We start from the raw sequence: 16442 nt of genomic DNA on the forward strand, positions 1-16442 counted from the left end.
CATGCCTATAGTAAGCAAAACAGGCTGAATTTAACATTTTTTTTAGAACTGATTATAAAAAAGATAACACAAAACTATCCTAAAAAATAAAAACAAGAAAGCATTGACAACCTGAGACAAATCATTGCAGACTCGTTTTAATCAGCAAAGTGACCTGACCTGTGCACAGCCTCCCACTCAGAGACTGAAGCAGAAAAAGGAGGGTAAGGTGGGATTGCCCTCTCAATGGCAGCTTGATTTTTACATCAACAGCAGCTGGTCTTGAAGCAGCTCCCTCATTTATGAGTACTGGGAGCAGGATTCAGCTCTTGCATTCATGTACACACAACTATCTACTTACAGTGACATACAGTTGCTAAAGGACTGGATGGCAGGAATGAAGCTGATTAACTTCCTTCATCCTACAACTGCTTTTAAATTTTACCCCATTAAAATTCCATGTAAGAACATCTAAAGATAAAATAGCAGCTTAGGAAAAAAAAAAAAAAAAACAACAATTTCTTTAAATCTTTCGATTTTAGTTTAAATATGAACCAGTCACCTTTCTGATCTTCTGCATTTCTCTTCTCAGAAAACTAATTACTTTGAAAGGAAAATTCAATGATTAAAAATTCAAGCTTAATGAGCTTATTAAAGAAGTCAAAGACAGACAGCAGATGGAGATAGTTTATTGGTTCTTTCCATCACATCTGAGTTACAAGTGTAAAAGTCACACAAACTGCAGGTATAAACATGTAAAACAATACAAAAATAAATGGAAAGGTAATTTTATATTTATTGAATCAAGTTGTGTAATAAATACAATAGGCAAAAAGCTTCAATCACACGATTCAGTTTAACTGAAGTTACAGTAGTGTTTGTAAATACAAGTTTTTAACTTAAAATTGCAAATATTAAAGCATTGAGAACTAGTATAAAAGTGAATTTTGGCACATTGTAAAGTGAGAAGTGTTACATTAGTATCTAACGTGTGTGAAAATGAAGCAATTTCTCACTAGCTTTCTGAGGTACATTTTTAAACAATCTAAAATTAGATCAAAGATACAGTTCTAACAACTCACAGTTCACAATTCACTATACTAGTTACGTTTTTTTTTTCCCTTTTAAGAATACCAAAGTATTCCCGAGCTTAAATCTGTGCAAATTCAGAAAAGTTTCAATTAAAAAATAATAATAAAAAAAACTTATTAGGGAACTTCATGCAACTTAAACGCTCCCTGCAATCAGTCCTTAATTGCAAAGTGTAAAATCGGACTAAGACCAAATTGCACAGCTTACTATAAAATACTCCGAGATTGCAGCGCAGTCCAAGTTGCAAGTGTTCCTCTCTTAAGTTTATCACATTTTTCTCCCTATAACTTCAGTAACTTCTGATCACACTCATTCTCCACGAGGGGAAAATAAAAAAACACCACAACCTGCTACCATGAGGGTCAGCAAAGCACGTAAACCCCTTGAGGACTCTCAGCATTTCTTCCCAATTTCAGAAATGCCTGGACACAAAGTTACTGTTACCAATTGTCAAAATACAGTAAAACATAATGGAACAGCGTAATGGCACTTTTTTTTGTATCCAACATTTGTGGTTTAGAAATGGTGCTTTTTTTATTTTTAATTATTATTACAGTAGCTAAAAAATTTTCAAAACTAGATCTTTAATTCAATCCTTACCTCGTCTTCAAAACAGCGAGGAAAGCAGCTTGCCCTACAGATGGGGTTTGACACAGTATAAATCTCTCTGACCAGAGTACAAAAGTTACGCTCTTCTAAAGAAAAAAAAAAAAGTGCTGCTGACTGTTAGAAGTAACTCCAAAAGAATCAGCAACTGCTATCAAACTATCAGCAGCATCAGGCATTTATACGTTTTAGTCCTCAAAGAGTTTTCTTTTAACAGTTTAACCATTTGTGCTAATATTCTCCGCTAGGTTAATTTTAAGTCCTTTCACCAAAACCGTTTTTTTTTTTTTCCTTTAAAAAAAGAGGGTGCAAGCAATACAACCCACGATGGCCGTTTATGCTACGCTTCGTGCATAAAAGGCATCGTCTGCAAGGCACTACTATGTTTAAAGGATACCATTGTCACAGTTTCACTATTTCAGTAATTTTTCAGTTTTAAAGTCACAGTTAAAAACTAAAAAAAAAAATTGAGGTAATCAAATCATTTCAATACCAAAATAGATTAATTGAAATAGTACCAGTATGGTGAAAGGTCTTCAAAATACACAGCTATTACCATATAGCATGCAGTACAGTATATAAGTATACTAGGCCTTTGTTCGGAGCTCTTCTGATGCAGTTTTTAGAGAACACCTCAATTTGCACAGCAGCACGCCAATTGGATATGCTTATTTCCTTTTTTTTTTTTTGTTCATGAGGCACTGCGTTTGGGATTGCAAACTGCTACGCCAGCCCCAGCTGAATTAGCCCCATCAACAGCTGTTTCCAAGAGCTGCACAAATTGGAGTTCTTAAAAAGAGTTCAGCAGAGCAAAATCAGCTACAGTATCTTCATCTATCGTTCAATTGCACTTAACTACACTGTTACTGACTTGCAAGCTGAGACAAAGCATCAAGGGAGTGCCCGTCGGCTCTGCAAAAAATGGTGTTTCTCCTGCCATCACGTTGTCACACCGCTATCCTAGAAATATGGCTTTGCAGATTAGATTAACGTGTACTGCGAAGGAGCACGCGGGGTTTACACTAAGTTTATTGGCAAAGTTTATTTCTTAATGCCCCTTTTCTTGCAATGTTACCTCCAGAATTCTGCACTCTGATAATCCTGGTCTGGTATCTATAGATTCATGCAGCCAACTGTACTTAGCTTGTAAACACCTGCTTGCCCCCCAAATCCACTGCTAGCTACATTTCTCTACCAGGCACTACAGTATATTAAGACTAAAGTATAGCCATGCATAGATAAACTCACGAGCCTTATCATGATGCTCTATACCTGTAATAAGGGTTATCCCGAAAAGCCTAGACACACAAACTAACCGCTGGCTTTTAATGAAATTGAACAGGATACAAGTAGTTTATAAAGTCTCGTGGTGTGCAAAAAAAAAGTTCAGACAGTTTTTTTTAAATCTAGTAGGAAAGCTATTAACGAAACCTTATCAACACCTATATCCCAGTCTGCAGCACCTGGAATTCCACATCTGTGCTGCGTCACCATCGCAGCGCAGGCACCGAGCCAGCTAGTAGCAACACGAACTGAAACTCTACCTACAAGGCGTTGCAGTTTTTGACAGCCTTACTGAAGTTTCAGCCATTTCAGATTCCAAAGGTAAAAAATATCTTTCTTAAATAAGGCGTAAAATGGTGTGTAGCCTTAGGTTTCACGGCAGGATTTAAATCTCATTTTCCTCCCACAAAAAGAGACTGAGTGGACACGTTATGTGCTTTAAGTATGCTCTAAGAAATAATTCATTTGATTTCTTACTGCATCGTATACATCTCACCAAAAAGGAAGGCAGCAGTTGTATTAAAAGACTGAACTATTCCTAAAGCAAAGGAATATGAAAATCAAAATCCCTCTTGGACTTTTTTCACCTTACTAAGTTCTGAACACATAGCATGCTACAATAATCTGCTTACTCAATAAGCCTTCAATAATTTTGTTTAAGTAGCTGCTGGGGTACCACGTAATCCTTCAGTCAGTGATCTATGATGTCTCACTTAAAATTGCACTGAATTAAGTTACAGGACAAATTGCCCAAATCCCTATTACAGTATCATTTAATAACTGTAAAGGTTTTGGTGCAAGTAATTAAAACCTAGTGCATCAGTTTAGTGAGATGTTACTGGGTGCAAATTTTTCTGAAAGTTTCCCAAACAACTTCTTTCCTATTACAAGTTCACCTTTTGATATTTTTTTACCTTTGGAAGTGAGTCTTTTTCACAAAGAGCAATTCTTTTTAGCTAAAGAATCCTGGCTTTTCATACTCTTCCCTGTTTCTTGCTCTGCTTAGTTTTTACTACTGAAGTAAGAATCCTTCAGAGATAATCCTTTAAAGAATCACAAGTTACAGATTCTAGAAAATATGACCTGAATTGCTATAACACCACTGGGAAGAGAGATATCTCCACCTCTCATTTCACCCTGAAATGCATAAATGTCTTTTTCTTTAAAATGTCAAAACTTTGACCGCAGATTCAAACTGTGCAGAGGTTTGAGACACGCTGTCCCCTCAGAAAAAGAGCAGAGGTTTATGTATTCCCCCATTTCTCGCTTTAGGAACACCCTTACAGCAGCAGGATCAGGTACTCTTCAGAGTTCTTGAAGCGTTCCCCCATTTCTCGCCTTGGGAACACCCTAACAGCAGGAGCGTTAGGCACTCTTCAGAGCTTTTGGGACATTCCCCCATTTCTCGCTTTAGGAACATCCCCCAGTCCCACAAGCTGAAGTATACCACTGCTCTTTTATGCTTCTGTGCAACACGTTTCAGGGGACATCAAGAGACTGAAATTGTTTGACCATCCGCACAATGGACCAAATCCATGCTTGCATTTTTACCTGCTAGGAAAGAACACCTTTCCAGCTTTTCTTCTTTTAACAAAATTTCCACTGCTAGCCAGAGATTCCAGGTGACACTTTTTACAGTCTGGAATTAAGGTGAAGTGGAAGCAAACCTGACAATACAAACAACTAAGCAGTTACCATATTAAAAATGCCAACCTTACAGGAATGATCTCTTAGTTTTAAAAGGAGTGCTGAAAACTGACATTTCACTTAATTTTCTAGTTAACCAGCAAGGACAACAGCATTTTTGGTTACTGACAGTAGGTAGCTCAGAAATCCACAGAATACATGTGCTTATGTCTTCTGCTCAAAGAGATCATGATACTCTTGTTCTTCTAATTCTCTGTTGTACTTCTCTATTTCCCGGTTGGCTTCTTCCAAGTAATCATTCATGAATTGGTCCATTACTGATTTTGAAAAGCTAAGGAAAAAAACATTTGTGCAGATAACATTCGTTACAAAAAGAACAAACAGGTCTGAAGGATCTGCCAGTTCAGGAACACTTACTGAAAGCAGAAATTCACGGATTCATAGAAATTCATAGAAATTCAATGTGTTACCTTCTGAGATTGTGAGTTGGACCCAACCACAGCTACTTTTTATTACTGGGGAATAAAAGAGTTTCCCATAAGGAAGAATGTAAGAACAATAAAACTACAGCAGGTTTGCAGATATTTATAGCTATTTTGGTAAGTGCAAGTCTGAAAACATTTACTTGCCCAACACAAAACGGCCAGAAGTACCTGCACAGACATCTTTGACTTCCAAACACCAGGATTCTGATGGTCTAGTGAAGAGCAGAGTTGAAGTTCACTGTTACCCTATTTCCTGCCACTGTACTGTAACTAGGAGTTTACCCAGCAGCCAGAAGCCTGCTGGTTTAAAATTAACGTTGTCCCATAGAGCACTGAAAATCTGTTCTTACTCCAGAACAGAACACACTCCAATTTTTGTTAAGTAAAAAGCAAATTGAGGATATCAAACCAAATTTAAAATTTCAGTGATAAAACAAAAGCAAAAAACAATAGAAAGATATGGAATGGAGTAAACTGGATCATTAGTATTACTCTGGCGTTTATGCCAGAGACAAAAACACATTCAGGTTTAAGTAACGTATATATTTGTATAAAATCAATATGGTTCTGGAAAGAAAACTAGAGGGATGTGTTGGCCCTAGCTCACTTTTGTAATTGATACTAAACAAGACCAGTAAGGACAGAGCATTTATGAACAAATACATAGCACAATTAGATGAGTAAATCATTTTGCTTGCTCAGCTGACGGAGTTATAAAATAAGGTTTTAGTTAAATAAGTTTAAAAAGCAGTTACAAAAACTGCACCTCCACTACTTCTGGACACTGTTCACATTTCTACTTTGCATCAAATAAGTTTGTGTTGTTTTTTTTTTTTTTTTATCATACTGAGTTACAAAATGAGAGCAATCATTTAACTTGAGCTGCACCACAAAGATAGACAACAGAAAGAAGTATACTGTAGCAAAACAAACCGACCCTGACTGCTTTTATTTCAGTGTGCACGCACATGCATTCACATTAAATTACATCCATTTGGAAATTTTATCAGTCATAACCAAGAATTAGGCAACATTATATAACTATTGGGTTTGAAAAATATTTCTTTGACAAGCTGTGGTCTGTAAATTGTTCTTCGCATTAGATCACGTACAGCGATTTTAGGATTGTTTTGTTGGTTCTACACCACTTCTTAGATCATACCTCCGAAAAATTGTTTTAATAGTAAGCTTTAAATGGCAAGTAACCACAAAAAGATTCAAGCAACAAAAGTTTTCACTTCATATTACTACCTGACAATCAAACTGTCTCTTTAGTGTATCATCTGCTTTGACAGTATATGTTTCAGATCCGTATAGCCTGCAGCCTACCCAATCCTTCACCAAAAAATGCATTTCAAAGGATACATGGATGGTAATCCATTTTGTCACCAAAAAAATTCACAAATTGAGTCCCATTGTAAAAATAACCAGCTGGAAGCGGATCCAAATGGCGTTTTACCTAAATTAAGAAAGGATATATACCACACAATAAGCATTTACAATGCAAAACTGCTTAGACACAGTCCTAACAAGCTTAAACAAATACAAAAAAAAAAAAAAAAGAAAAAACACTTTCAGCAGGCAGGAATTTATGGCACGTGGCTAAAAAGGAGCACTCCAAAAAGCCAGTATGACCAATCTACATATGACAAAGATCTATATAGACTAAGGGAGTTATGTACAGCAACACTCAGAGGCACAAAAATCTTAGTACCCCAACTTTTACAACCCACAGTCAGTTGATTGGGGCACGATTAAACAGTCGGGATCCTAGTCTGTAAATGACAACCTGCACAGTACAGAGCAAGGAGAAAAGATGGGGAAAGACAACCATTAAACCAACCAAAATAGCATGCATGGTCAACATCCCCTGCTTTTCAAAGCTCACTTAACATCCCAATATAAATGCCTACACAACACCAAGATTTACGTCGTAAATTCCTCCTGGACAGCCTTGGTTGTGTTTTGAGTATATGAAGAGACAGTTAAATGTTATAATTTAGTGCTCAGCACACTTGTCATGGCAGATATGGTAAGTGCTCTATCATACAAATGGATATTTAAGAAAATTAGCTAAAATTTTCTTTGCTATTAATAGTTTCTACTTACGTGAATGTTTTTTATTTCCTGAAGGGTTAGCATTCCCCTGGTCTTCAGGGCTTTCCTCTGAGGTTTCTGTAGAAAGAATTAGAGCCCAGTTATGTATCTACTGAGTGACGATGTGCCATTACAGTCTAGTCATGTTAAAAAATAAATACAGAGAAGTTCTTCCTTGGAAATGTGGAAAAAGACAGTGAAATTACGATCACATGCTACCATGCTCAAGCCCAGCAAAGAAGTAAACCTTTTAGAAGCATATATTTTAAACATTAATTTCTAGACTGACTGATTGTATTATACTACAGCACTCACAAATGTGTGCTGAAAACATAAGTACAAACTACGTGATCTTACATAAGGCACCACTAGAGATGACAAATTCTAGAAGTATTTTAAACAATGCAATTTAAATACAACTCTAATGCAAAAAAAAAAAAAAAAAAAAAAGCACACAAACAGAAAAACCATCTAGTTTTTAGTCTGAAAGGTTTTATACTTCATTTCTTTCATGAAATTAGCCATGACCAGAGAGACTTAAGGAAGACTACTTGCAGTCCTGACCTGGTCAAAGAAGAAACTTCACATTTGAGATATGCAATTTCAAGTTGCAAGTTTTCATAAAATTAAAAGTATTCCTTATCATAAAATTAAAATACTATTCTTTATCATAAAATTAAAATAGTATTCTGTATAGTGCTTTCTTACATGCAAAAAGCATTTGTCTCCATATACTACCCATAGAACACAACTTGCACAACTTAACACAGAGATGAGAACTTGAAGATCCTTACAAACAGCTCCAACACTCATCTGCACATAAATTATTTCCCTTTCTACACAATTTGGTAGAGACACTATGCAAATTCTAAGCCATAAAAAAGTAATTATAAGCATCTCCAATTAACTAATATTCCAAAATGGGCATCATAAAAGGGCAGAGTTGGAACCATAGGCTCAGAATCCAACCGAGGTGCCAAAATAAATAACTTGTATGGCTCAACAGTTCCTGTCCAAGTATATTTCTGAATCACAACCCCAAGAGCCTGGCAAAAATGCTGGTATTATTTGGATGTGTAGAAGAAAACCAGCTTGTCCCACACTCCTGGTCAGGCTGTGCCAGTCTTTGCGTTAAGTTAGCAAGGCACAACAGCTGCAGGACGTGCCTTCTAGACTTCCTATGGGCATACTCTGTTCCCTACCTCTGCTGCATATGCATGCTAACCATGCAGGAATATATGAAGTCTTACGCAGCTGTACGCTTGACAAATTAAGCATAAAAAATGAAAAAGCTATACCCTCCATTTCAGTTGGTTACTCTCAAGGAGGTTTAATTTAGTGAATCAAAACAAGTTTTCAGCATTATAGCATTCAGGTACTTCAAGAAGATTTATTTCATACTACATTTTAGCTTCGGGCAATCACGTCTCAGCTTAATCATCTTGTGTTTATTCTGGACATATTCCATTTGCCCCAGTGCTCAATCCAAAGCAGATCAATCCATGAATATGCTGTAGCAGGTATTAAAACAATACACATTTACAAGCTGTTAGTCCTCTGTTTGAAATACATTTACACTCTGGAATGCTAATACCTTGGTAGAAGAGAAAGGAGATTAACAAAAAATGTTTCATCACGATACTCCTATTTCTCCTTTTGTTGTTAGGAAATGCCAAACAGATCACGCTAAATAGAAGCAAACACGTCCACAAACCTGTTTTGCAGTTTCTCTGAGCCAATCTTTTATATCCTCTTCCTTAAGAGAGCAGCCAATGAACACAAGGAAGCACTCCTGTTGACTGCTGCAATCTCTGCTATCGTTTCTTGCATCAGGAGGAGTTGGCCCCTCCTGAACAGGCACAAGGCTTAGTGAGTTAGATGATGTGTTGTGACAGACTTCAATCAGTTTATCAGAATCTAACAAGGAGAAGACAGAAGAAAAGAATGTCTTGATAATTGCTAATCTAATTTAACACCAACACAACGGTGTAGACAGACTACAGTACGTAAAAATTAAGTTTTCAAATACCACACACAAGCACAAGGAACTGCAGAAGCGTTTCCCTCTTACCTGAAAACTTAACTTTGCCCATGATGTGATAAATGTTTCCAGAAAAAGGACTTGGCTTGAGCAATGACTTGATTGCTGTTTGAAATGGAAGACAGACAACATTATCTCACTTATTTTTCTTCTCCTTGGTGTAGCTTCTCATCAGACCTACGCTACAGGTCTCTAATCCACATCCTAGTGCTTTGGGGGGAAAAAGCTGCAGTGTCCCCCGTAGCTCCCACTACAAAACATTTCTATACGCTCTCATTTCTTCTCTAGGGGTTAGGTGGGAAGTAACACGTGCTTGGCATACTGAACGCTTACACTGTGTGTGGCAAGTAAAATGGTGCTCCTTAACATTGTTTTGCTATGGAAAGAAGGAAAGGCATGATTATAGATCTACTCTAGCAGCCTGACACACAGTTGAGCCTATTTTCTAGTAACTACAAGGAATTGTTTGGCATTGATAGTAAAAGGTGATGCTCGCTTACAAACTGTGTTTCAACACTAGTAAATAAAATTAAACCAAAAAGCAAACATATGAAGATAGCTGTCTCGGCTTCTAGAAACTCTAACTGAAATGAGATTTTCATCTGAACACAATCATAGGTCAGTTTTCCAGAGCAGATTCTAAAGGTCATTTACTGTACTTTGAGGAAGGAAAGCTGAATTTTCAATTAAATGTTTACTTCAACAGTAATTAAAGAACTGTGCTACGTCAGTGTCTTCCTTCCCTTCTGTTCCTCAGCCTTTTACACCTGGATTTAAATCAAGTGAGTCAAAGTTCATTTGTACCTTTACATTTGGTCACAAATCGTGTTTTTTCTAGAGGACGATTAAACCACACACAGATCTGAACCATTGGAGGAAACACAGACCCAGCTCCATATTTGCCTTCATACCTTAAGGCAAAAAACAAACACACACTTTCAACAAAGAGAACACACACACTTGCACTTTTCATCTAACAGACTTCTTAAAAAGAACATCCATTATTTCACTACAGGTAAGCTTTCCTCACAGGAAGAAAACCATGAAGCTTTTTTTCCCCCTCTACGAAGAAATTCATGAAAGTGCAATATTAAAGTCTGAGGTTGTTCAAAGAGCTTGGGATTCATTTTGATGTTCTTCCTGCTTCTAGGCTTTTTTTTTTTTTCCTTATACACTATCTACTTACTATACTTGCATACTACCAAATGCAGTAACTGCTGTCCAAAAGTTTTAAATACTGTTGTTTTTTTTTTCTCTCTCTTCCTTCAGCACCATGCACATTTGCCAACAACCCTGACACTCCAAGCTTTGTGCCAATTTATTTTAGGAGCCTTCCTCGTAACCCAATTTCGAGTTAAAATTCCAACCAAAAACTACACATACATATTGCAGGGCACTGCAGATAAATCATGCTTCCAACACTATAAATCTAAGTAGGAAACAGCCAGCCAGGACTTATAATGGCTGTCAGGTTTACATTTTCTGCCAAATAGGTACAGCAACCCAGATAACTGCAACAAGACGTGCAAAGCACCCTGAGCAATGAAAAATATCACCCAGTATTAAAGGCAAAGCTTGGTACCACTTATTATTGGGGCCCTTAGCCTCTGCCAAGACTGTCAGTAAGACTGCTGATTCTTTTTTATGAATAATTGTTCTGCTAATAGCTAGACTGACATAGCAAGTTCATTCCAGTAAGGCTGAATAGCTGTCAGAATGAAATTACTCTCATCATTATTGACCTCACCCATCCCAATCCTTCCCAGCTTATTCCCAGAGGGTTCTTTTCTATTCTTCTGAAAAGCAACAGTAATCTTGCCATTGATTTAAATGGGGTCCAAAAAAGGATCCTTTTCCCCTTAAAAGGAAAGCAGTTGTGTATCTACTACGAATACTCATCAGCTCTCTTTCAAAAATGATTTACAAAGCTATTGCCTGTTCCAAATGAGTAGTCTGGAAAAAAAAAATCTAAATTAAGTTAGTAAGACTTTTTAATCTTCAAGTTAATTAGAAAAATAGTTTTAATATTTCTCAGTCTAGATACTTGCCAGCCAGGATACATTAAATATCGAGCTCTCATCATCTGAGGATTTGAGAAACTGCCTTCTGAGAGAATTAATTCAATATCCTCGTTCCTACAGAGAGATAAAAAATGAAGATTTTTAATTTATGGCCTCAATAAAATGGCCGCTATCTGTAAGCTGCTTAAATAAAACAGGATGTGTTAGCTACGGTAAAATTAGAGTATTCCCCAGTATCCCCTCAGTATGACACTAACAGTAATCAAATTCTTCAAACAAGAACTTACATATCCTAGTCCCTACTTATGACCAAAAATGTAAAGGTAAGATGCCTTTCACATGAGAGGCAATTAAGAAAAACAAGTATCTCCTGTTTATATGGTATTCTCTTGTTTTGCTCTGGTAATTTCCAAATGCATGTGCCCCATGCACCAAAAGTGACAAATACGGGATGGCGACGAACATTACCTAGTCACAACTCCATTTTCTGCCAAGATGAACGAAACAGCAGGATTTGCCGCTCGGATGAGGCTCTGCAGTTGCATAAGGAGTGGATGCTTCTGCTCCGTAGCGTGACTTGTGAAGATCACATTACTCACCAGTCCTGTGTAAGAAAAACAGAGGATAGTTTACAGATGTCAGGTATGCAACAATAACTAATGAATAATTAAGTGATTTAACAGCTGTTCTTATTTTGCCCCTACCTCACTGCATTAAAGGTATTAAGGAGAAAAAAAAAAGCAGAGTCTTTCTTCTCTTTCCTGCCCAACAAAAACCCAGAAGCCCATCTAACTTCAGATATGAACAACCACACAGAACCATTAACTATTTTGCAGCAGCCAGCTCAGAAGCCCATTTTATCACAACCTGTAGACGTGCAGGAACAGTAGCTCCTGAAGGAGGCAACCGTTTTCAGACACTGATATGACTCAAGGGGGAAGAGGCAGGCTGTTACACTCTGGGGGTTCTTATATTTCAGTGAAAACAATCTTACAAAAAAAAAACAAAAAACAGAACAATATGATCCTACCAGTATAACACTAGTCACTGAAGATGACTTGACTAACGATGAAGTCCTGCTTTGCCAGAACACAGCTACACCAGGTCAAGATATTTTTCTTTTTTATTAGACAGATGGTGTAACAGAAGTAATTTAGAATCAATTAATCAAAAGAATCAACTAATCAAAAGAATTAAATTATGCTAGAAGCAGTTTGAGAAGGGACAGTTTAATAAAAAATTACTGAATTTTCCAAGAGGCTTTAAATACTGATGTGTAAGAAGATAGGTTAAACATCTTGATTAAAAAAAAAAAAAATCAGTGTTTTATACCCTGACAGTTGTTACTTTCAAAATACAAGACAAGGGTTGGGTTTCAAAATTACAGCAAAAAATAAAGGCAAGCCCTGAAATGGTTTTCAGACGGAAAATCTGAATCCACAGGCCAGCAAAAAAAGAAGTAACGAAAAAATGATGCGCCGTACATATATATTTGTCTTGAGCAGTAACGCAGCAACCATCACACTTGTCAAGCCTTGGGCACTGGAGAAGATCTTTAAGGAAAAATTGCCAGGTGAGGTACTGGATTATCATCCAGTTAATTTGAGCATTAGCAAATCTCCACTTGCCAATTGTATCAAGGTGGTGCCACAGCAGAAGGAGTTACAGCCCAGTTCCTCAGCAAGAAGAAGTGCTGCTTTTTCAGGTCTCCCTGGGATATCAGGGCTGTCCACAACACAGCAGTAACGTTGTTTCTCTGCTCAAGGTGTGCAGCTTGTTTCAGATCCTGCATCTTCAGGTACGGTGCAAGACAAGAGTAAACTCTTGGCTATCCATGAGCAACTGAGCCAGGACAGTCCACCCCATCCCCACCACTATTTAAAGAGGAATATATAATGAACTTCTCAGCATCATCTGCTGCCTGAAGTTATTCCTGAGCTTTACAGAGGTCTTTAGAGTACACTAATCCCAGTAGAGGCTTCCTTACATTAAATGGATGTATCTATGCCAAGTGTTCTGGGTTCCTTTATACCATACGCTCCCACTCTGTTACTGGCATCACTGACCCTTTCAAGAGAGGATTTTAATAACCTGTGCAAATTCCCATCATTATTTTGTTTCTTAATCCCCCACAGATGTTTCGAGTCCAGTTTCAGAAACACCTATATTTATGCAATATGCAGTTGTTCTCTCCCCCCATCTCCTCTTTCAGGAGTAACAAGCATGCTTAGGAATTTAAAAGTTGCATGAGTTCTTGAAATTATTATGTAGATCATACAATTAAGATGGAAATGTCTGAATAAGCTAATCAACAACCACCACACTGTGGGTATGCTAAATGTAGTGTATGTTTTTTTTCTATTAATATCCCCAAACTTAGTATTGATTTAAAAGTCAAGTTTAATCAAAAACGTTGTTATAATTTCTGCAAAGCTAGCACAGAACAATAAATAGGCTGTACAATACAAATGCTGTGTAGAATATATTAGTTAGAATTGCTGTGCCTTGGAGAGAACAGGTAATTGTCAAGGGCTAAGCTGGCAGAGCCTGAAGTTGAGAAGAAAAAGACTCAAGGAATAAGATCCCGAGCAAATCAGAAACCAAAGCATCTTGTCTCATCCTCCTCGCCCATGCTGTTTCTCCATCACTCCCCGCTTCCTTTGCGCTTGTCTAAGGGGAACAGCTTTCAGGCACTAGCTGTCATTCTCGCTGTAAACTCCCACGCAACCTTGCAAGAAACAAAAGGCTGTGGAACCTGCAGGCTTCGGCTCAGCACACACCTATGCAAAAGTTTTGTAGGTGCCAGCATCCCACAGAAATTGGCCCCATGTTAGCTGGCTGCAGTCCACAGAACTGAATTGACAGACAGGTGGTGTAATCCAGACGAAAAATAGCTGTTTGAGAGCTGGAAGATGCCCACACAGCTTTAGTAACTAATAATTTGGACTTTTCTGTTTGAATTGTCACTGCTATCTCTGTACCTGGTGCTTTTTTAAGATGACCTAGTTTCGTTGAATTCTCTATCTGTGCACCCATCTAAAGAAAAATCTTTGCAGCCTGGGGAATAGCACGTTGGAGAGAAACAACAAAGAAGCAGGGACAGATTAAAACCATACAAAAATAACACGTCCCTTTCACTTACCAGTATACAATGGGTATATTTAACAACAGTGATGTCTTCATCTGTAAGACAACTTCATATATACCACGAGATGTCAATGTGCCCCTAGACTAGCGAGGTGTCATCTCAGAGCTTCTGTGCAAGAGGCACATTTGCAAGTAGACAAAAGTAAACTACAGTGCACAGATGGTAGCAGTTATCTTTTGGAAAAGTTTGAACAAGCACGCAAGGGAGAGAAAAAAGAACTGCTAATGCTGCTGACAAATGACTCTGCTCAAGGCTTTATCAGTTCTCTGGGATTCTCATCCATTTTTGCTAGTCTTGTGGCTTTCCAAGCAGAGCGTGTCACTCACATAAAGCGATGTCATGTTGAGAACATGCATAGGTACCCTGTCAGAACTGAAAATACCCAGAAAACTGCACAAAAAGCTAACCTCACTTCCAAAATTTCTGCAAGATAATTATGAGGACAAGATAGAAGGTAGATACCCAAAGCTCTTATTAATCCTTAAGCACCTGTACCCATGGACTTCTTGACTTTGCACTTACACAACGCCCAGTACAAAATGTTGGCCCACAGACACTGCAGTAACACAATATTGGGGTGCACAAGAATAAAAAATGGGACAAATCTCCCTCCAAGTGAATGCCTCATTAAATATTGCTACTGCTTCAGTTCTTCAACAGGCAGAAGTGGATCCCCTGGGCTGTATAAAGCTGCATTTTTCATTCCCTCTGGCTCTTCCCACCTGCTCTGCAGTGACAGGCACATAGGATGGTTGGTGCTAAACTGCCCCAAAGCATTTGGACTTCTACATCCTATAAAAGCCTTCATTTTTTTGGACAAGGTGGTGGTGGGGAATAAAAAGGCTTTGTACATTACAAGACAGTTTACGTTTCTTCCATTATGCATGTGATACACTTGCCTGGAAAGTTTGGAAGTGTACTACCACTCAGTTCAAAGTGTAGTTTTGCTCCTAAAACTTTTAAACAACTTTTAAAACAGCCTCTATTCACGTGAACCCATTTGCTTTACATGAACAGACCTCTGGGCTATCTGATGTCACAGTCTGTATCTGGGAACTAGATTACAAAACCTTGCAACATGCAGAAATAATTTGCTGTCAGAACATTCTTCTAACCCCAACATTTGTTCTTCCTTCAGCGTTTGGACCATAGGAAGAGCAGCTATCCTTGTCCTATGCATTTTCTAGTTACTCTTCAAACCATGACATGTTCTTACCCTGTCATGTCTCCATACATACACTTTTAAAATTGCTATAAAAGCAAAAGGCAATTGGTATTTTGGTACCTTCTTAACATTCTCCTGCTCCTTTCAAAGAGGAATTTGGCTTTAATCATACCAGTTATTTACTGGTCAGTTCACCAGTTTTTTCCAAATGGGAACAAACACTGATTTATATAATAGCACCTACAAACTTTCCAGCCTGTTTATGTTCAGGGGGTTAATTCTTTTGGGCTCTCTTCATACACAAATAATAATTCAGGCAGCAAAATGGAGCACTAGACTCTAAATAGCCATAAGAAGAGAGTGCAGCATCCTACTTTGACAACAGCATTTAACAAAACAAACAAAAATTTACAGTCCTGCAGTTCACTTGAGAAGACATGAGTGTAAGATCAGAAAGTCATGTCACAGTAACTGTGGTCTGACAGTGACATAAAGAAATCCCCACCATCGTTGGCCTAACCAACTTTAGGTTGAGCTCACAGTCTTCCTAAAATAAGGGTTATCTGACTGAAGATATATGTTCTTACACACACACACCAACCACATTTACTGCTTATTATATCATGAAACAGCTGGACAACTGTTGAAAACTATAAAGGTGCTACCGCTGAAGGATTTTGCTACTGAAACTTAAATTACTTATTTGATGGTAGGTCAGGAAAGATGGTAACCCACCAACACTAACAGCTGCTCTACTCTGACAAGGAAGACAATGCAGTAAATGATTCATTTCAGAGTGAGGACATAAAACTGAATACACAGCTCAGAACCAGCAGACAAGCATTCGCAAAAGAGCTGTCACATGAAACGTGCAAGG

The 16442-nt window shown here is 37.8% G+C and overlaps 1 protein-coding gene across 1 annotated transcript in view; it reads right to left on the reverse strand.

Annotated features, from left to right (window-relative positions):
• Nucleotides 1–652: 652 nt before the first annotated feature.
• Nucleotides 653–16442, reverse strand: part of C4H20orf194 (chromosome 4 C20orf194 homolog) — a 71951-nt gene continuing 56161 nt past the window's right edge. Inside the window, exons 30-37 of the mRNA XM_032186530.1 lie at nucleotides 11721–11856; nucleotides 11280–11366; nucleotides 10036–10142; nucleotides 9262–9336; nucleotides 8905–9107; nucleotides 7203–7268; nucleotides 6459–6552; nucleotides 653–4925 (exon numbers count right to left, since the gene is read on the reverse strand). Coding sequence (XP_032042421.1) covers nucleotides 4813–4925; nucleotides 6459–6552; nucleotides 7203–7268; nucleotides 8905–9107; nucleotides 9262–9336; nucleotides 10036–10142; nucleotides 11280–11366; nucleotides 11721–11856 — 881 coding nt within the window. The 3' untranslated portion in view covers nucleotides 653–4812. The remainder of the gene's footprint in view (nucleotides 4926–6458; nucleotides 6553–7202; nucleotides 7269–8904; nucleotides 9108–9261; nucleotides 9337–10035; nucleotides 10143–11279; nucleotides 11367–11720; nucleotides 11857–16442) is intronic.

Source organism: Aythya fuligula, chromosome 4, assembly GCF_009819795.1.
Source record: "Aythya fuligula isolate bAytFul2 chromosome 4, bAytFul2.pri, whole genome shotgun sequence".
Lineage (NCBI taxonomy): Eukaryota > Metazoa > Chordata > Aves > Anseriformes > Anatidae > Aythya > Aythya fuligula.